Genomic DNA, 23,032 nt, shown 5'->3' with positions numbered 1-23,032 from the left:
AATTCATTCTCTTCTATTTTTAAAGCATTTTCTTCTTTAACCCGAGTTTCAACGAATTAGCCATCTCATTCTGATCTAGAACATATGCATGTAACCCAAAAAATCAACTGGGTGATTATGATTATTGACAAATATTCAGAACCGCCATTTAAAACTTTATTTACTGAACATGAATTTTTCTATATTTTCGGCTTGGATGGGTAGCTATGCACTTCTTTCTTACAACTTTCTTTATCAATATTCCTTCCAGACTTGCATTCGTTGCAGTCGAATACAAGGGTTGACGATTTGCACTTATTTATTTCCTTTTATTTCTTTTTCTTTTGGATAAGTTGTTGAAGTGCATTTTTAACATACCTATTTTTGACTTTTCGAAAGACTAACACAGCTCACTTTTCACAATTTCTTGTCAACTTCAACTACACGTAAAGAAACAGCCAACCCCTTCAACTATAAATAACTGCTGCTTCATTACTTCTCCATAGCTTCATCCTACTGAATATGTCTTCCCTTTCCATCTATCTGCTAACATTTGCTCTCCTTCTCCAAACCATTTACGGAGAAAGCTTAAGCCCTCTCAAACATTTCTGTTCCAGCTCCGACAACTTCACCACCAATGACTCTTATGAGCCAAACCTAAGACAGCTCTGGGGCAACCTTTATTTCCAAACCCCTCCCGAGGGTTTTGGTTTTGGCTCAGTGGGTCAAGATCCGTACATAGCTTATGGGCTTGCTCTTTGCCGTGGCGACCTCGAAGCCGCAGACTGCAGGACTTGCCTCAATGAGGCCACCGCCGAAATTCGCAAACGATGCCCATATAATAAAGGTGCGATTATATGGTACGATCATTGTCTTTTCAAGTACAACAACACCGATTTCCTTGGCAAAATTGATGATCAAAACAAGTTCTATATGTGGGACGAGAGAAATGTTAGCGATCCCACAATTTTCAACCAAAAAACAAGGGAGTTGTTGAGCCTACTGGCTAAAGATGCATCTGCGACTCCAAAACTGTATGCAGCTGGAGAGCTAGAGCTCGAAAAATCGAAGAAGCTTTATGGGATGGCCCAATGCACTAGGGATATTTCTGCAAGTGACTGTTCCAAGTGTCTCGATGATATAATTGGTGAACTTCCTCTTTGCTGTGATGGGAAAGAAGGAGGAAGAGTTGTTGGAGGGAGTTGCAACATAAGATATGAGATTGACCCTTTTGTCACTGCTTAGTTTATAAATGTTCTAGAGGGTTTTTTTTTTTTTTTTTATAAAATGATTAAGTGTTCTAGAGTTTAGTATCGTCTATACATTATAAGCAAAAATAAAGTCCTTGTAAGAACACCTTTATGATTCTCCGTTTTGGAGGGTTGCCTCCTTTTAATTATATGTTGCATGTTTCGATCATCAACAATTGTTGTGGAATAAAAATTTATGTTGTTTCTTAATAGGATTTGTTGTGGGAATGCATTCATTCGTTTAACATATTATTTTTTGTTGATCCAAATTTCCGATCTTTTTAGATGGACTTTTCCTTGTCTGAACACCACGTGCTCTCACTGCTTCACTGGAATCAGCAGAAATTGAACCAACCTACTTCACTGCTGCCAACAAATCAGCAAAATGGAGGCAAGCTATGAACGAGGAGCTTGATGCTCTCCTCAAAAATGAAACTTGGCATCTTGTTAAACCATCACTCTCCATTAATGTTGTTAGCTCCAAATGGGTTTTTCAAGTCAAAAGAAAATCTGATGGAAGCATTGATAGGCACAAGGCTCGTCTCGTAGCAGAAGGGTTCCATCAACAACCCGGAATCGACTTTGAGGAAACCTATAGCCCAGTGATCAAACCTATAACTATTCGAATTGTTCTTACTATTGCTGTCTCTGCAGGTTGGGCTGTCCACCAAGTTGATGTTAGTAATGCTTTCCTACATGGTTGTCTCCAAGAGGATGTTTATATGTCCCAACCCCCAGGTTTTGTGCATCCGAACCACCCCTCTGAAATGTGCAAATTACACAAGGTTTTATACAGCCTCAAACAAGCCCCAAAAACTTGGTTCTCAAGGTTAAGTACTCGGCTTCTAGAGCTGAATTTCAAGAGCTCTAAAGGTGGCTCCTCTTTGTTTTTATACAAAGCTCATGGCATAACAATATTTGCTTTAATCTATGTCGATGACATTATTATTACGAGTTCACATTCAGGGGCTATCTCTCAACCAATACAAGATTTGCACTCTTTATTTGCTCTCAAAGATCTTGGTCCTCTACATTTCTTCTTAGGCGTTGAAGCTACATGGACCACAGATGGGCTACACCTTTCACAACAGAGATATATTAGTGACATTCTATCAAAGACTAACATGACACTTGCCAAGCCTATATCCTCACCGATGCCTGCTTCAACCTCATTGAGCAAGTTGGATGGTACTTCAATTTCGGATCCCACTCTATATCGCAGCACCATAGGATCACTCCAATACTTATCACTGACACGGCCAGACATCGCCATTACTGTCAATAAGGTATTTCAATTCATGCAAGATCCACGAGAAACCCAGTGGTCTACTGTAAAGCAAATACTTCGCTACTTGAAAGCCACTATTGATCATACTCTATGCATCCACACTACAAAAATTTAGGTCTTTAGGGGCGACATTATTTGGACGCTAAAAGTCCAAAAGTGGATGCTATTGACAACATCAACTTTTGGATGCTAATCGTTAGACCCTAATGATCAACTGTGTGATCATTAGCGTCAACTTATAAGTGGACACTAATGATCACTTTTAGCGTCCACTTTGTCGACGCTAGAAGTCGTGTATTTTTGTCGCTGAAGCTAGAGTCAACTGAAGGCAGAGTCGACACTAGTACTCCACTATCAGCGTCCACTTTGAGTGGACGTTAATAGTGCACTATTAGCGTCCACTCAAAGTGGACGCTAATAGTTCCAAAAATAAAAAAATAAAACAACCATCAGCATCCAAACGAAAGTGGATGCTGATGGTTGCACTATTAGCGTCTACTAAAGTGGATGCAGATGGTCTCAAAAAATAAAAAATAAAACAACCATCAGCGTCCAAACAAAAATGGACGCTGATGGTTGCACCATTAGCGTCCACTGAAGTGGACACTATTGGTCCCAAAAAAAAAAAACCATCAGTGTCCAAACAAAAGTGGACGCTGATGGTTGCACCATTAAGTGGACGCTAAAAGTTTGACATTCTAAAAAAAAAAAAAAACATTCTTAGAGTCAATTCGACCCTAATAATGTTTTATTATTATTTTTTTAAAAAAAAAAAAAATAGCAATTTTAAAATATGATTCCATATTCAAAAGATATATAAATGATCCTAATAAAAAGTTAACACTATACTCAATTACTCTTACAAATATACAAATATATACATATTGGCATCTAATATATAAAGGTGAACACTATACTCTATTACTCTAAATTCAATAATAATATCAAAATACTTGATGATTTGTTGTAGCAGCTAGCTTTGGTCTTGGGCAGTGTTGGAGATCAAGGTATTTGCCTTCTCCTACATCCAACCTGCAGAAAGTCATAACAATAAAACTCTGCACAACAAATTGCCTTTATGCCTAGCATAAGACACACTTCTTGCAATAGGGAAACTGTATTAACAAGTCAAAGAAGCAAAAATTAATTACCCATTGATATACTTTCTCTTCTATTCGTTTTCCCCATCATTCTTTTCTCAAACAATTTTATTGAAACAAGAGTATTATCATCACATTACAAATATTCTTGAGAAAATTTAAATAGAGTCAATACCATGAACTAAGAACAATAACTTTTCTTCTGGAGAAAACCATATTTTTTGGAGCTATATCTTTGCTTACCAAAAATTGGATGACCAGCATCCGCTTTGCACCACTCTTCGTAGTATACATGCAAGCTATGCCCATGTGAAACAAAAACTAAATTACTTCAAACCCACAATCAAGAAATCAAATGAGATGAGGTATAGGGATAACTAATAACTCCCCAGTTCTAGTTGCTTATAGCCTCATGCAGTCATGCTTCAACCAAGGATCAGAAAATCAAATTCTAAATCAATAACATGTCAACTCAATGGGCGAAAAGACTTTATGGCATCTTGTATAAGCTGAATCTCAAAACTCTTATCAAGAGAAAGAAAAACTAAAAAGATAAAAAGAATAAGAAGCTTAGTAAAACTTAGTAATCCGAATTACAACTCTATCAATGTCTCTTTTAACTTTGGTTATGGAGATATCAGAAGGATTTTACAGAATACTACGCAAAGTGTGTATTATGCAAGACAAGCAATAAGAAAAATACAAGCAAGAATATTTGTATTAAAGTAATCTTAATCTCAAGGTACATAATGCAATCAAGAATATGAAAATAGAAATTGGTTTTTTAGTTGACTGCATTATTGCCCTTCCCCATCAAATCAATCAAAATGAGAATGTTCTAGAAAGGGATATAGAGGTCAAGAACTTAAATAAACAACAAACTTCTTCTGCAGAACAAGACAAGACATTGACATTTTCTTACTTCTTTTTGATTTTTTTGGATACAAAAGAAGCTCACCGCTAACAAAGAAGGCATCTGCTCAAGGAAAACAGAAAGGAACAACTCAAACCATATGCCAAACAAAACCCAGCAATTTAAATTAACACACACACACGACCTCCCACATATCCATGAGTAGATTCATCATCCTCACAATTAACCTTCCATAGAATTCAGCAAATGCAAGATAACCATAGCAGATACACAACCCAAACTAAAAATTTCTCCAAGCATATTATTTCACAAAATAAACCTAGTTTATGATACCTCAAATCATACTCTTAATAAACTATTTTATGATACCTCAAAGCATATTATGGAATGAACTACAAACAGGTATCCCACGGATAACATGAGTCAAAATATTAGTACTTAAACTGATTGGGCACTAACTACAAACAAGTTAAGATAACATGAGTCGAAAGCCATTTAGATACCAGGAGCAACATCAGAACCAGATATACCACTCATTATAAACCAAAATGTAAAATGAAACAAAAGCCAGAAATAAGTAATTTTCATGCTAACTCTTCTTCTAATATAATCAACTAAATAACCAAAACCCTCTACAAATGAGAAAGAATAGAGAAAAGACCAAAATAAACATCTCCCACAAAATACCCAATAAAGATCACTACATGTATACAAAGCTATCTATCACCATCAGTTATGGAAAAGGACTTATAACATGGGGAAAAATGTAAAGCAACAAATGAAGAGGAAAAAACCAAAAATAAGACCAACACACAAGAATATTCTCTACTTAGAACCAAAATAAATCAGATATAATTAAAAAAAAAAATGCAAAAACAATCTAAATAACCAACAAAAAACATGAATAGCGGTGCAGTACTCCAACAAAAATGAAATAAAATTAAAAATGGTATGAGAAATTGAGAAAAATGTACCGGGAAATTGAGAATGGTTTCATGTCCCCAGTACGTACTTCAATGCTGCAAAGTCATATGCATGTGCTGCGGCTTCTTCGTCATCATACGCCCCTGCAAATTCCCATAACTCAACTTATTTCAAAACATATAAAATAAATAAACAAAGAAATATCTTTTCATTTTCTGGAAAAAAAAAAAAAAAAAAAAAAGCTTTAAAGATGCCAGACAAACTTACCAACAAAAAAAGAAAATTACCAAACTCACCTAGATATTACTGCATTTAAGTTGGAAACCACCACCGGCACCAGCGGACCCATGGATAGAGAAATTCTAAAGAAAAATAAATTGTTAATTATCAGAAGAAAAACTAAATAATAATAAAGAAGAGAGATTAAAAAAAAAAAAAAAAAAAGGAAAAAGGAGAAGACGAAGAAAGAACATTGTCTTCCTTTCTTGTTCTGAGACGCATTCCAGCAATTCCTATCCCACAAGTGAGCTTCATAGCGGCCCGTCCACCGACGCCTGTATCAATCCAATCCGGCGACGTCGATTAAACAAGAAAAGAGAAAAACAAATAAAAATTCCATTACGCAGTCGATTGTGCATCCAACCTCGTGACGCCACGGTAGATCGAACTGTGCCACGGAGGAGAATCACGGGGGACGCTTTTGCGTGTGCGCTTGGGCTTGGTTGCCAGAGTGCTGCCGGTGTTGATATTACTGGTGGCAGTACTGTTCTTGCCGGAGCTTTTCCCCATTAACCTTCACAAGAGAGAACGCAAAGGAACAGAGTGTAATGTAGAGAAAGAGAAATAAATGGAATTTTTGTCCGAAAATTTCAGAAACCGCGCCACTGGTTGGCGCTTTATTTTTCGCACTCTCGCTGTTCAGACCAAATAGCTTTAACTTTTTAAAAATAACTTTAATTTAAAATGTAGGGTAAATTTGAAATTTTATAACATTTATGAGAGTATAAAAGTCATTTTCAAGGAACAATATAATTCACGAGATATTTTTTTATAATTTATTAATAGCTTAAATTTTTAAAATAAAAGTAAAAAATTCATCAATAATTAAAATAAAAATAACGATCAATCAAACTAATTCAATAGGATCGATCAGATGTTCATATACACAAAAATATAAGAAATTATATATATATATATATATATATATATATATATATATATATTTTATCTTATCTTCACATTTAAATAAGAATCAAAAATAGAAAATTTCAATAATGATATATAAATCAAACTAATTTACTAGGATCGATCGGATATTCGATCGAACATTTGATCCTATCACGATCAATCGAACTAATTCATTAGGATTGATTAGATGTTCGATCGAACCATCAATTTTTTCAAGTTTGATTGATCATTTGATCATATCACAATCAATCGAACCGATTCACTAGGATCGATTAGACTAGATACAATTGATTCGACTAATGCACTGCGATTGATCGCACATTCGATTGAACTTTCAATGTGTCAAGTTCAATTGATTATTTGATCCTAGCACGATCTATCAGACTAATGCACTATGATCGATGGACGATTGGTCGAACCTACAATCGTATAAAGTTTGCTTAATCATTTGATTGTATATATCACTATCGATTAGACTAATCCACTTCAATCAATCGAACTAATTCACTAGGATCAATTGGATATTCGATCAAACCTTCAATTTCAATTGTGTCAAGTTTGATCGATAATTGATCTTATCACGATCAATCATACTAATTCACTAGGATCGATCGAACTTTTAATTTGTTTGAAATTTGATCGATCATTTGATTCTATCACGATCGATCGAATATCTGATAATTTATATAAAATAAATAATGACATATTATCGGATGCAAATTTTTGGGAAATAACACTTTAACGCCAAAATCCTAATGCAATGAGATATTGCATCAAATTATATGTTCGATGAGTGAAATATTAGATATGTTTTTATTATTAAAATATTAACTACAAATTTAAAGTTAATAAATTTTTAGTATAAACGATCATTAATGTGATATTTATCTTATAATTAATTATTAGCTTAAATTTTTAAGCTATATAGTAATTTAACATTTTAACGCCAAACCCGAATGGAGGGGGATATTGCATCAAATTCGATGTTCGATGGGTGAAATTTTCTTGAACTTGTCACTATTAATCTAACTAATATATAAAGATAATACAAAATCCAAAGAGTTTAATAGATCATTTGATCGCATTACGATCGATCGGACTAATGTACTAGTATCGATCAAAATTGATCTTATCAGATGTTCGATTGAACTTTCAATCATGTCAAATTCTATTAATTGTATCACGATCAATATAGCTAATATAATATAAAATGCTTATAGTTGAATTGAATGTTCGATCGAACTAATTTTTCATTTTTTATTAAAGTTGAATTGAATGCTTAGAGTTTAATTTTTCATTTTTTAAAATGAAAAATTAATTTTAATTTTATAAAAGTTTTAATTTCAAATTAAGAGAAAATTTATAATTTTATAAAAGTTTTGAGGGTATAAAAGACATTTTATCATTTTTAGATGTTCAATTGAACCTATAATCTTCTAGTTTTATTTGCTTTTTTATTTTTTATTTTAATTTTTGTACAAGCTCTTTAGAGTGGACGCTAAAGCTCAATTATCAGTGTCCACTTTTGAAATGGACGCTAATGATATATTATCAACGTCCACTTTGGGTGGACGCTATTGAGCTTTAAGTTTAATTTTTTTTTTTTAATTTTGTACAAGCTCTTTAGCGTCCACTCTACTGGACACTAATGCTCAATTATCAGCATCCACTTTCGAAGTGGACGCTAATGATATATTATTAGCGTCCACTTTGAGTAGACACTATTGAGCTTTTATTTAATTTGTTTTTTATTTTTTTATTATTGTACAAGAGATTTAGCGTCCACTTCATTGGATGCTAATGCTCCACCATCAGGGTTTACTTTCAAAGCAAACGCTATTGAGGACTGTTAATTTTTATTTATTTATTTAGTGTTATATAGGACTATTAGCATACAGCTTTTGTGGACGCTGATACTAAACTATCAGCGTCGACATATGTCGACACTAATAGTTATTTTGTCGCCCCTAATAGTTTTCTCGCCTCCAATATAATTCCCGCTAGTATATTAGCGTCTACTATAAAGTGGACACTAATATTTATCTTTTGGGTCAACTATTAGCATCCACCTTGATACGCACCTATTAGAGGCGACTTTCAAAAGTCGACGCTAATAGGTAAGTATTAGCGTCGACTTCACAATCGCCTTTAATAAGTCGCCCCTGTTTAGTAGATTTGTTGTAGTGCCACAAGCGCTCTTTCAATGAGATAATTGCATACTCCGACTCCAACTAGGCTGGTTGCCCGGAAGACCGCAGATCCACATCAGGGTATTGTGTCTTCTTCGGCCGGAATCTACTATCATGGAGTTCCAAGAAGTAGCCAATCATGTCCCACTCAAGCACATAAGCAGAATACAAGGCCATTGCAAATGCCTCTGTAGAAGTAACACGGATCCAATCTCTCCTTAAAGAACTTGGAATTTCCATGTCACATTCACCTATCATATATTGTGATAACATTGGAGCTACATATCTCACTACAAATCCACTCTATCATGCACGTACAAAGCACATTGCAATTGATTATCATTTTGTTTGGGATTGAGTCTTAGCCAAGCAACTAGAAGTTTGGTTCATCTCTGGGAAAGACCAAATTGTTGACATTCTTACCAAACCTCCAATATCAAAATGGTTTGCTATGCTCACATTCAACCTCATCGTGTGGATGCCTACGTCGTGTTTGAGGGGGCATATTAGATTAGATGAAGATGAAGCACCAGAAGCAGATACACTCCAAGCAAAAGATAAACACCAAGAAGAGAACTTCATCAAACATCAAAGTCTTAGATATTTGAGTACAAATAGGTTTCTGTTTGGTTGTTGATAAACACATATTGTAACATGAGATAAACTTGGAGTTCATTATAAATAAGAGTACTCTGCTATACGATTGAGGAGACAGAAAACATTAACATCAAGAACTCTATCAGGCAAACCATTTTGTGTCTCATAAATTTGATTGATCCAATTTGAGTTCGATTCATCCAAATTTGGTTTGATCAATTCAAATTGAGTTTGATTGATCCAAATATTGAGTTCTTGTTGTTTCTTCATTTTGAGCTCCAAAGACTTCTAAAACTACAACCTAATTTATTCTAGGGTTAAATGTCTTTTTGGTACCTGAATTTTAACGCCTTTATTTTTTCTCACCAAGGTTTTGTTTTGTATAATGGATGGTACATTTGTTATCTCTGAATGCAGAGTTAGTACCTCCATCCATCTTCTATTAATAGAACTAACGGATTTCCTCCTAAAACCTATCACAACGTGCCATGTGTCATATGCCCCAATAAAGAAAAATTCAAAACTTTTAAAATGAATTAAAAATAGAAATAATTTTTTTTAAAAAAATGAAAAAAAGGGGTGGCTAGAAGTTTGGGGGTGGCCGAACCACCCCCAACTTGCAAAATGAAGGTGGCTGAAACTATCCACAACAACCTTGTGGGTGGTCGAGCCACCCCCGTTTGGATTGGGGTGGTTTTGGCCACCCCAATTAAGGGTAACCCTCAAAAAATAATTTTTAGGGTTTAGGCTTCTCCCCTACCCTTGAAAGGCCTAAACCCTAAAAACAAATTTTGAGGGTTACCCTTCAGGTGGCTGAAACCACCCCAAGCCAAGTTGGGGTTGCTCGGCCACCTCAAACCAGCTAGGGGTGGCTCGAGCCACCCCTCAATTTTTATTTATTTATTTTTTTTCAAGTTATATATGTTTTAATTCTTTCTCTTTTTTTATTTTTTTATTCATGTTTAATTTTTTATTGGGTGACGTGACACGTGGCATATTGTGATTGGTTTGATGTGAAAATCCGTTAGTTTCCTTGACAGAATGTAGCTAGAGGTACTAACTTTGTATTTGTCAATAACAAAGATACCATATATATGGTACAAAACAAAACATAGCTGAAAATAAATAAATAAATAAAGGCATTAAAATTAACCCAAGTACCTAAAATGCATTTAACCCTTTATTATCACCAAATTAGTCAATTCAAAAACCTAACAAAAAGAAAAGAAAGAAGAAGAGAACTAGAGGGGGAGTGGGGTTCAGCCTCTAGAGAGAGGAAGACAGGCGTAGAGAAGGTGCGTCGGTTTGAGAGAGGTCAGGTGGCAGAGAAGAAAGGGAACAGTAGAGAGAAAGGGTGAGAAAGAAGAATCTAAAAGGTGAGTTTTCTTTATTTATTGATTTATTTGTTCATATTTTGAGAAGGGCACTCGATCATTTGAAGCTTGATTTTTTGTATTTGACTGAAATCGGATTAGTTATTGTTGTATTCTATATGTTGGTTTGATAAAAATTGATTATTTTAAGTTACTGTTGTATGGGGTTTTAGTTGGAATTGTTGAACGTGATTGTGAATATTGTTATTTGGGTTGAGAATCGTTATACAAATTAATAGAAAGAACATGAGGGAGAATCAGAGAAGAAATTTAGAGAGAGCATGAGATGGAATCATGGAAGAGAAGAAAGTATGAGATAGAGTAAGGAGAACATGTTGTTAGGTTCTTGATTTTTGGTGGCCAAGTAGGGCGATGTTGGGTGTTTTTCTGAGTTATGGTGACCGAAATATTGAGAAGATGTAGGGTGTTTTTTTTTTTTAAGGAGATATGGTGGTCGAATATATATATATATATTGTAAAAAAAAAAAGATAACAGAAAGATAATTGTGGAGAAGAAATTTGTATTTCTGATGTATTTTCAACTGTACAATGGAATGACCTATTTATAGTTGAATGAGGCCCTAAAAGAAAAGAAATACAATAATTACAAAATAATACAATAATTACAGAATAAATTAACTTGCAAGAAAACAATCTCTATAAAGAAATTAACTTGGCAACCAAGGCAAGAGTAGGGACCAAGCAAAGATTCATAATATTTTAACATCCCCCCTCAAACTCTAGGGGGCGAAGCCAACTTGAGTTTGGAGAGAAGATCAGTGAGTCGTCCAGGTGGATGAGATTTAGTAAAGATGTCAGCCAATTGATCTGCAGAGGTGACGGAATGAAGATGCAAAATACCTTGCTGAAGATGATGGCGAATGAAATGACAATCAATCTCGATATGTTTTGTGCGCTCATGGAAAACATCATTATGAGCAATCTGTATAGCACTTCGATTGTCACAATAAATAGGGGAACTAGTGGACTGAGAAACACCCATGTCAGACAAAAGCCATCGTAACCAGAGAAGTTCAGATGTAGTGTCAGCAAGAGCACGATACTCAACTTCAGTACTAGATCGAGCAACAACAGATTGTTTCTTACTGCGCCACGAAATTAGAAAAGTTCCAAGTAGGAAACAATATCCAGTGGTAGAGCGACGATCAGTAGGATCACCAGCCCAATCAGCATCAGAGTAGGCTCGGAGCTCAAGAGATGAATGAGAAGAGAAATGAATACCATGAAACATAGTGCCCTTGACATAGCGCAAAATGCGAAGAACAGCAGCATAATGAGTAGATCGAGGTGCACTCATAAATTGACTCACCAAATGAACAGCATAGGCAATATCAGGTCGTGTAACAGTAAGATAAATAAGACTACCTACTAGCTGCCTGTAGAGAGTAACATCGGATAAAGGCTCACCATCCGTGGCTAGAAGTTTGACATTGGTCTCAAGGGGGCTGCTCGCTGTTTTACTGTCTGTCAGACCTGCTCGGGAAAGTAGATCAGATGCATATTTGGCTTGAGAGAGATAATAACCATCATTACTCGAGGTAACCTCAAGACCAAGGAAGTAGCTGAGTGTTCCCAAGTCCTTCATTTCAAAATTTTGGCTAAGGAAGGATTGAAGAGCACGGATGCCTGAAATGTCATCACCAGTAATAATCATATCATCTACATAAAGAAGGATAAGGATAATACCATTATCAGTAGTCCGAAGAAAGAGAGCTGAGTCATAAGAACTAGAAACAAAGCCTTGTTGAGCAACCACAGAACTGAACTTGGCAAACCAAGCACGAGGAGCCTGCTTGAGACCATAAAGTGCCCGACGGAGTCTGCAAACCTTGTGTGGCGGATGGTGATAGCCAGGTGGAGGGTGCATATAGACTTCTTCTGTAAGATCACCATTGAGGAATGCATTTTTAACATCCATCTGAAATAACTGCCAATGCCGAATAGCAGCAACTGCAAGTAAGGATCTAACAGAGGTCAGTCTAGCAACAGGAGCAAAAGTCTCCTCATAGTCAATACCATACTCCTGAGCAAATCCTTTCGCAACAAGACGAGCCTTATAGCGTTCCACAGATCCATCTGCACGAGTTTTAATTTTATAAACCCACTTACATCCCACTGCAAACTTCCCAGGAGGCAAATCCACCAAGTCCCATGTATGGGTTTTAGAAAGGGCATCTAGTTCATCAGACATAGCTTTCTGCCAAAGAGGGTCAGCACTAGCCTCACGATAAGAGTGAGGTTCGTGAAGAGTAGCAAGAACAGAAAAACAATGATAATCATGGAGATAGGCAGGTGGTGCTCTTACCCTATCGGAGCGACGAAGTTCAGGAGAAGGCTCGGGAGTGTGTGATGTAGCAGGAGGATCCGTAGTCGAATCAGGCAAATTAGAAGCAGCCGTAGAAGGTTCGTCCAATGAGCTTGAGTTATCTGCAGATGATCCAGGAAATAAGACAATAGAGGGGTCAGTGAAGACAGGAGAATATGCGGAGGAAGAATGCGGAAAAGGCATTTGACTAGTGAACATTTTATGTTCCCAGAACTCCACATGGCGAGAGATCCTAAGTCGTCGGGCAATGGGGTCATAGCAGCGATAACCTTTTTGAGTGATGCCATAACCAAGGAAGCAACACAAGCGAAAGCGGGGTTCAAGTTTAGTACGCTCATGTGGAGGAAGAGTGACAAAACAGATACAACCAAAGACGCGAAGCAAAGAATAGTTAGGTGTGCTACCATACAAGCGCTCATAAGGAGTTTGGTTGTGAATAGTCGGGGAAGGCACACGATTAATCGTGTAAATAGCAGTGAGAGCAGCCTCACCCCAAAAGCGTTCAGGAAGTGAGGCAGAGATGAGAAGAGCTCTTACAGTGTCTAAGATGTGACGATGTTTGCGTTCTGCACGCCCATTTTGCTGAGAAGTGTAAGGACAAGAACGATGAGAGAGGGTCCCATTTTGTTTTAAAAATTTTTGAAAAGATTTCTCATTATATTCCATAGCATTATCTGAACGAAAAATTTTGATGGTACGAGAAAATTGGGTTTGTATCATTTGATGAAAATTTTGATAAACTTGAGTGAGTTCAAAGCGATGCTGTAATAAATATATCCAAATATAATAAGAATAATCATCAAGAAAAATAACAAAATAGCGAGATCCCCCTTCAGTGGGAACAGGGGCAGGGCCCCAAATATCAGAATGAACTAAATCAAATGGTGCAGAAGATGAAGACTCACTTTTATTAAAAGATAAATGTGTTTGTTTGCCAAGATGACAAGAAACACAATCAAAAAATTTTACATCTACTGATCCTATATGACCTTGAGATGCAAGAAGTTGGACACGTGGTAGAGAGGCATGACCCAAATGTGAATGCCATAAGTTGGAAGAAGCAGTGAGTGTTTTGACAGCAGCAGCTAAGTGAGTAGGAGTGTGCAAGAATGAAAGCTCAAAAAGACGTCCAATCTTACGGCCGGTCCCAATTAGTTGACCCGTCTGTGGATCCTGCACATCAACACCCCTGTTAGAAAATGTCAACTCCAAACCTAGTTCACAAAGTTGGCCAACTGAAATAAGATTTAATGACAATTGGGGAACAAGATATGTGTTATCAATAGACAAATTAGGTGAAGAAATAGACCCACTGTGACTAACAGGTAACCTAGAACCATCAGCAGTATAAATGACAGGGTTGGGAGAAAGGGCAGACTTTTGGGAAAATAAGGTGGGGTCATGGGTCATATGATTACAACAAGCAGAGTCGATGAACCATGAATTTTTACCTGATGTGACGGACAAGGCAGTAGAGGAACGAGACAGAACCTGATGGATTAGTGCCTCAATGTCAGATGCAGTGAGAGTAGAGGATTGAGATTGGTTCTCAGTGTAAGATGCAGGTGCAGAGGAACCAGATGAAACAACTGCGGTTGTTTGTTGGAAAGGAGCTCGTGACTGACGTCTGTTTTGGAGCTTATAGCAATTAGCAATAGAGTGACCATGTTGTTTGCAATAGTTGCAAATGAACTTCATGGAGGAAGACGGTGGTGTGGATCGTCTAGGAGGAAATTTAGGAACACTCTGAGGTGTAGCAGCGACAGCCATATCTGGAGATTGCAAGTGCATAGTGGACCGTCGAGTCTCTTCAGAAATAAGTTCTGCTACAGCAGCCTCCAATGTGAGAAGAGGATTGCGGTGTAAGAGAGAAGCCCGAGTGGGTTCAAAATCCGCACGAAGAGCCATCATAAAATGCATAAACTTTCGACGATCCCGATACTTTGCAAATATTTCTACATCTTCAGGATGCTTTAGTTGAGGATCTGCAGCGGATAATTGCTCCCAAAGACTATTAGTTTGAGAATAAAAATCAGCAATAGACTGACCTGGCTCCTGATGTGTCTGATAAAGTTTAGTTTCAATTTGAAACTCAAGTGAGGCATCATAAGTACAATTGTATCGTTTTGCTAAAAACTCCCAAGCAGCCTTTGCATTCCCAAGCTTGGGGAGTAAACTATGGATGGAAGGAACTGAAGTATTGATAAACCAAGAAATAATACGATAATTTGCACTATCCCAATCTTCAAATCGACTGGCAAATTTGTCGGCTGACTCACCTTCTTTTTGTGTGGGTGCAACAGTTTCTCCACAACTATAACGCCATAATCTCCTCCCTCTCAAAAAGACTTCCATATTTTGAGCCCACAACATATAATTGGAACCATCTAAAATATTGTCAATGGGACGGACAATATTATCAAGATTGGTAGACATTTTTTTTTTCCTCGGAAAATAAAAAAAAAAAATTAAATAAATAAACCTGTGGGTAGTAATCCGGTGTGGCGAAGGTGCAGGTGCAGCCTCAGGGAGCGATCTGGTGTGGCGCTTGCACAGCAGCTAAGGTGCACAAATATTCCGATTTTGAACAACAAGACCTCTAAAACTTCCGTCACATACAAAAAAATAGCCGCAACAAGCGTTTGGTGTATTGTTGAAATAGAAAGAACCACCAAAAAGAACGCTCAAACGGAAAAACAAGAAAATTGTACGGACGGAGAACGGAGGCTTAAAAGAGGCACCAAGAAAACGGTGGCTCTGATACCATGTAGAAAAAAAGATAACAGAAAGATAATTGTGAAGAAGAAATTTGTATTTCTGATGTATTTTCAATTGTACAATGGAATGGCCTATTTATAGTTGAATGAGGCTCTAAAAGAAAGGAAATACAATAATTACAAAATAATACAATAATTACAGAATAAATTAACTTGCAAGAAAACAATCTCTATAAGGAAATTAACTTGACAACCAAGCCAAGAGTAGGGACCAAGTAACTTGGCAACCAAGGCAAGAGTAGGGACCAAGCAAAGATTCATAATATTCTAACATATATATATATATATATATATATATATAGAGAGAGAGAGAGAGAGAGGAAAGGATGTTGCTAATTGTAAAAGATAAAGACTCTCACAAGATAATCTCCAGTCTTATCTCAACAGACTCAAGATAACAAGCTGCAATTGAAACACTTTAGATTAGGATAATTACATATTTGAAATTGTATAGATAGATTACATTATCTCAAAAGAATTTGTATATTTGAATTTGAATTGTAACTGTTCATATTATATATATCATCAGCCTATGCTAGATTATAGCAAGGTGGAAAATATCAAATTCTCTGACTTTACATGGTATCAGAGCCTAACCCAATTGGCTGCGGCCCACCGTCACCCATTATCGCACGTGTTGGCTTGGATGTCTTCCCGCCACACGTGAGGGGGCGTGTTGAAAGTCCCACATTGCCTGCGTATTAAGGAGATTGGTTATTTATAAGGGTGAGGGGAAACCTCAACTCTTGAGCTAGTTTTTGGGTTGAGTTAAGCCAAATACCCATTTTGCCTCCCGAAACCCACCTCACCGTGGTGGTCGTGGCAACCGTGGAGGCTACTTCAACAACTCCGGCCGTGGCTCCTCCCTCCACCGTGGATGCTATTGTGGCTCCTTTCCAAATGGTCGTGCCTCCTACAATCGTGGCTCCTCATCCACATGTCCTCTTTGCTAGATTTGTAATCGTTTGGGTCATGTTGCAATTGATTGCTACCAACGCTATGAAGAGCATATCACCACCCGAGAGCCTCATCCCATCATGCAAGCCAACTTCTCCGCTCCATCAGGCAGTCTAGACCAAAATTGGTACCCCGATTCCGGCGCCATTCATCACCTCACATCCGATTTCAATAATCTCAACCACCGATCCATCAACTACACCAGATCTGACCTAGTCCATATGGGTAATGGTACAGGTTTAACCATTCAAAACACGGGTGACACCCTTCTATCCTCTCCTAATGCATCCTTTTTGTTGCAAAATGTTTTACATGTTCCATCCATCACAAAAAATTTACTATCTGTCCATAAATTCACTCTTGAAACCAATACTTTCATTGAGTTTCATCCTTGGCATTTTTTTGTAAGGGAACAAGGGTCCGGGAAAATTCTTCTTCAAGGCCTAAATGATCGTGGGCTATATAAGCTCCCAGTCAAGGTCTCTCCTAGTCGTCCATCTCATCGTCTCTCTTGTCCACACACACACCAACAAAATGGTGCTGTGGTGCGCAAACACCGTCACATAGTTGAAACTGAATTAGCGCTACTCTCTCATGCTCATGTTCCATTTGAATATTGGGAACAAGCTTTTCAAACTGCATGTTATCTCATAAATCGCATGCCCACACCTCTTTTGAAAAATTCATCTCCTTATGAAATTTTATTCAAAGATTCTCCGGATTACACACTTTTACGTATTTTTGGGTGTGCTTGTTGGCCAAATCTTCGTCCATATAATTCTCACAAACTGCAACCTCGATCTGTGCAGTGTATTTTTTTGGGTTATAGTATACGTCATAAGGGTTATCAATGTCTCAATCTCAAAAATTGTCATCTTTACATCTCAAGAGATGTTGTTTTCGAAGAAACCATATTTCCCCTACAAACTCCTTTACCCAATGAAACACAAAATCCTTCGGATAATACCCATACCTACCCAACACCTCATCCTATTATCCCACAAACCTTATCCCCATTTCCTACGCATAACACACTCTCTCATGCACACATCTCTCCAACTAGAATCCAAAATTCACTTGACAATGCACCCTTAGCTAGAATCCAAAACTCACCATTAAGTGAAACACAAGTTGTACCCTTATACTCAAACACACCCATGTCACCCATTACTTTATCTCCCACCCATTAATCCTCATCTCTCACGCCACACTCTCACATGCTACCACCTACACAAGCTAACAATCAAGCCTCCTCTAGTCATATTGTCCAGCCCGTCAGAAATCCCACGCCCCAAGTACCCGTGCCCCCTATACACACATCCCCATTGTCTTCTCCAATAGCCGAAGCTCACCCACAATCTCAATCTGAAAATTTCCAGATTTCTTCTCCTTCATCTGAATCACCCATGCCCATCAATACTCACCCCATGCTCACACGAGCAAAAAATAATATCACCAAACCAATGCTTTTTCCTAATGGATCCACAAAATACCCCTCTCCACATGCTCTCATGGCTGACAGTGTTCTCAATATTACAGAACCCACATGCTACACTCAGGCATCTATGGACCCTCATTGGAGAACAGCTATGAATTCTGAGTTTGATGCACTCTTACAAAATAATACTTGGTGTTTAGTTTCTGGTTCCACAGCCAAGAATTTAGTTGGATGCAAATGGGTATTTCGCCTAAAAAGGAAGGCAGATGGTTCAGTTGATCGCTACAAGGCCCGATTAGTGGCGAAGGGATTCCACCAACAAGCTGGAATCGACTACTCAGAGACCTACAGCCCGGTAATTAAACCAACAACAGTATGTTCGGTATTGTCTATTGCAATTTCATCTGGTTGGTCACTTAGGCAAATTGATATTCAAATGCCTTTCTACATGGTAATTTATCTGAGGAAGTTTACATGTCACAACCCCCTGGTTATGCTCACCCTCAGTTTCCCAACCATGTTTGTCGTCTTAAGAAAGCCCTCTATGGTCTCAAATAGGCACCAAGGGCCTGGTTCTCTAGACTGAGCAATAAATTACTAGAGTTTGGATTTAGAGCTTCAAAATCAGACACCTCCTTGTTCATATATAAATCTGCTGCTTGTACTATATATGTTCTTATATATGTTGACGACATAATTATTACTAGCTCAGTTACTTCAGAAATTGATAATTTACTTCATAGTATGGCATCTGAGTTTGCAGTCAAAGATTTGGGTGAGTTAAATTTTTTTCTAGGCATAGAAGTGGCAAGGCTACATGATGGTATTCATCTTTCTCAGCATCGTTATATGCTAGACATTTTACGGAGAACAAAAATGGCTGATGCAAAACCTGTTTGCACTCTAATGTCTACTTCAGTTATTTTATCTGCCTTTGATGGTAAGGTACTTTCGGATCCCACACTGTACCGAAGTACAATCGGTGCTCTACAATATCTGTCTATTACCCGACCCGACATAGCCTTTACAGTGAACAGATTGTCACAATTCATGCACAAACCCTTATTACCTCACTAGCAGGCTACCAAAAGGCTATTGAGATATTTAAAAGAAACTATTCATCTTGGTTTAAAAATCCAGCAATCCACTTCCAATAGACTGCAAGCATTCACTGATGCCGACTGGGCTGGGTGTCAAGACGATCGTCGGTCTACAGGAGGGTACTGTGTCTTTCTTGGGAAGAATCTAATTTCATGAAGTTGTAAAAAGCAAGCAACAGTGGCTCAGTCAAGTACGGAAGCTGAATACAAGGCACTAGCAAACACAGTAGCAGAGTTATCGTGGCTACAATCCCTTTTATGCGAACTGGGGATCACTGTCTCATATCCTCCAGTCTTGTGGTGTGACAACATAGGGGCCAAGTATCTCTCATCCAATCCGGTCTTTCATGCTCGAACCAAACACGTGGAAATTGACTTTCATTTTGTTAGGGATATGCTAGCTTCAAAATCTCTAGACGTTCGGTTTATCTCATCCAAAGATCAAATTGCAGATATCTTCACCAAGCCTTTATCCTCAATCCGGTTTTCAAATCTACATGACAAGCTCAGAGTTGTTATACCCCCACTGAGCTTGAGGGGGAGTGTAAAAGATAAAGACTCTCACAAGATAATCTCTAGTCTTATCTCAACAGACTCAAGATAACAAGCTGCAATTGAAACACTTTAGATTAGGATAATTACATATTTGAAATTGTATAGATAGATTACATTATCTCAAAAGAATTTGTATATTTGAATTTGAATTGTAACTGTTCATATTATATATATCATCAGCCTATGCTAGATTATAGCAAGGTGGAAAATATCAAATTCTCTGACTTTACACTAATTAAGTATTTAGACTAGTGGGGGAAGTTTTGGAAATTGGAATACAACAAAATTGGCTTTTAGAAATGACAATATTTGATGCTAAAGGTCCAATTTTGTCGCTAAAACCCCTTCTTTTTTTTTTCTTTTATCTTTTTGTATGTCACTTACGAAAAGTTTTTAGCAACAACATTGAAAGTTCTCGCTAAAAGTTTAGTTTTAGAGACAACAATTGTGATCGCTAAAAAGGTTATAATTTTTTGATAAAAAACAATGAGAAGCGCCAGAGAGCCAAACAAATGAATTCAAAAAAATTTCAAAACTGAAGTGACAAGAGTTTTTAAATTTAAAAAAAAAAATGCAATTCCCTCTCTCTTTTCTGCCACTCATGGTCTGTCACGTCAATTTAGAAATTTTTTTGGGTTCATTTATTTGGCTCCCTAGCACTTCCCAAAAACAATACATTGTTGCTAATTATGATAACTAATAAGTTCGCAATAACATTTTGTTTCCAATTGTGACAATTAGCTACAATACATGTCGTTGCTGATGACGGTCACAATCAACGAAACATGTTTGCTGTTAATTTCCAAATTCAACACAAGAAACATGGCATTGCTTACTATCACATTCTCCAACGAAAATGTGTTTATAAGATTTAACGAAAATGTCTAATGGAATAAGATAATTGAAAAAAATTAAAAGTTCAAAACTTTTAATTGAGAATTTTTGAACTTCAATGGGGTAATTTTAGAACGAGTGAAAGTTCTTGGGGGTTTATTGAAATGTTTCCTTATATTTAATTGATTTTTTTATTAAATAAATAAATAAGCTGACTAAAATATGGGAAAATTAAACTTGTAATAATTTAAAATAATATACATATTGTTCTAATTTAAAGAAATAAATAGTTTAGTAACAAATAATCTATTAATGCCGGTGATGGTTCTTTTGCAAGGTATTCATACGTTTTCTTTAGAAATATTGCAGTGATGATAACTTTTGTTGTAATGAATTTTCTATACAAAGATGCTATCTGGTTGGAGCACATGTTTTGTTGTAATATGGAGTATCTTGTAATGAATGCAATGATGTGAGATCACATATATAATGCCCTACTACCTGTCCGTATATGCAACTATTCGCTATTTACTAATTAGATATGTAGATGCATATGCGATTAGCAAAAATCATTATTTTTATATGCAGATGCGAATAGCAATTTTAGAGTATATGAATAACCGCATCTGCATACCCTTTATATATAATTATATTTCATATTTATTATATTATATTTAATAAATTAACCAAACGGCTTTGTTTTGGTGTTTAATAGTAAAATGATGTTGTTTTGGATTATATGCAGTTTATGTTTACATTTTTTTTCAAAAGTAATATGAAATTAATATATTTTCAAAACATTAGAGCTTTTTTTTTAAAAAAAAATTAAAACAAGTGAAAAACACAAAAAAACTGGCCCAAATTCTTTTCAAAATCGTTTAAAATCCACCCTAATAGAGACCCAAAGGCAAAGAAGACAAAAGAAAAGGACTAAAATAGGCACAAAAAGCACATTATCTAATATGCCATTGCGGATAGTTGATAACAATCACATTTAATAACTGCACATATGCAATTAGTAAAAATATGATGCAAATGCGGATGCGAATATCTAAAAAGGGTATTCACATTTTGCGAATGCGGCTGCATGTAGATATTATATATAAATAACCGCATCCTCATCTGTATGTATACCCGAAATTATATCTGTCTATTTCTCATAATCAATACAAATTAAAACAGCAATTACCAATATTTATATAGTGCCGGCAATTAGCGGTATGGTCGCTAGTAATATAATATCAAGAAATGAAAAACGCTATGCCGACTCCAAAAACTTGTTTATCACAATTTATGCGGAATTAAACTATGAAGCAATAAACAATTCAATCACCCAAAATATATAAAGCAATAAAGAGGCAGACACAGATATTTTGGTTACGAAAAAGAAACCTTTTAGAAACCGATCTAAAAGTAAAACCTCTCCGGGGCAGCCAAACCCAGGAAATCACTATCAAAAGATTATCCATAAATTACAGACACTAGGAACACTTACAACCCTTTGCAAGACCTTGGCTCTGTAAGATCGACAAGCCTACAACTCGTCTCCTTACTCACAATCTTCTTCAACGTGATTCTCCTTTACCGGACCCTTCTGATAGACTTCTCAACCGTAGATTTATCAAAGGAATAACTAAAACTCTAAGAGATTTAATTTAAAGCTCACCACATATGATCTCTCTTAGCACAGCCTTCGACGAACTCTCTGTGGGTGAAAATTCGTGCCTCTCTTTTCTATAATGATATATATACACCCCCAACAAAACCCTAGACCTAACCCACTTAAAATCATGTTTTTTAGCCTAAAACTTACGGGATGTCCGGACAGGTTAATGGGCTGTCCAAACATGGCCTTGCGGAGCAAAATTTTAGTTTCTAGAAATGGGTCTGGACCCGGGGAAGGCATGTCCGAACATGGGTGAAACAACATTCTGGAAATGCTGTCCAGTCTTGATCAACAGCTCCGATCGATAGGCTTTTGTGGTCCGATTGAGCTAAAATTTTGCAGGGACGTTTATAACACATGAATCTACATTATGAACGGTGGAGATTGGATTCTGAATATTCTATATCAGTGTTTGAGCCCGTAAACAGTAGCCTCTGCATTTTGAAACTGAATTAATTAAGCCAACACAAGAACTAACAAGAAAGATAAGCCGAGTCATCAGTGATAATATGAAATCTATGAAGACGTGCCAATTTTTAATGACGAAGTACTATTAGCGACAACTATTAATGCCGCTAATAATAGTTATAATCAAT

General features: G+C 36.7%; 1 protein-coding gene and 1 long non-coding RNA gene across 2 annotated transcripts; one reads left to right on the top strand and one right to left on the bottom strand.

Annotated features, from left to right (window-relative positions):
- Window positions 1–501: 501 nt before the first annotated feature.
- LOC132173106 (cysteine-rich repeat secretory protein 38-like) lies at window positions 502–1,236 on the top strand. The gene has a single exon (XM_059584686.1). The coding sequence runs from the start codon at window positions 502–504 to the stop codon at window positions 1,222–1,224; it is 723 nt and encodes a 240-aa protein (XP_059440669.1). The 3' UTR covers window positions 1,225–1,236.
- A 2,225-nt stretch (window positions 1,237–3,461) lies between these two features.
- LOC132173110 (uncharacterized) lies at window positions 3,462–6,236 on the bottom strand. Its single transcript, XR_009439229.1, has 5 exons — window positions 6,059–6,236; window positions 5,887–5,969; window positions 5,712–5,777; window positions 5,466–5,558; window positions 3,462–3,549 (listed from the first exon to the last, which is right to left on the bottom strand). It is a non-coding gene; the product is annotated as an uncharacterized LOC132173110 (long non-coding RNA).
- Between the last annotated feature and the right edge of the window lie 16,796 nt (window positions 6,237–23,032).

This window comes from Corylus avellana, chromosome ca2 (assembly GCF_901000735.1).
Source record: "Corylus avellana chromosome ca2, CavTom2PMs-1.0".
Lineage (NCBI taxonomy): Eukaryota > Viridiplantae > Streptophyta > Magnoliopsida > Fagales > Betulaceae > Corylus > Corylus avellana.
The sequence above is the reverse complement of the archived record's forward strand: the minus strand, read 5'-3'. Positions and strand labels throughout refer to the sequence as shown.

What these genes read in the sequence shown, in the direction of transcription:
- LOC132173106 (XM_059584686.1), top strand. Translation starts at nt 502, where the DNA reads ATGTCTTCCCTTTCCATCTATCTGCTAACATTTGCTCTCCTTCTCCAA.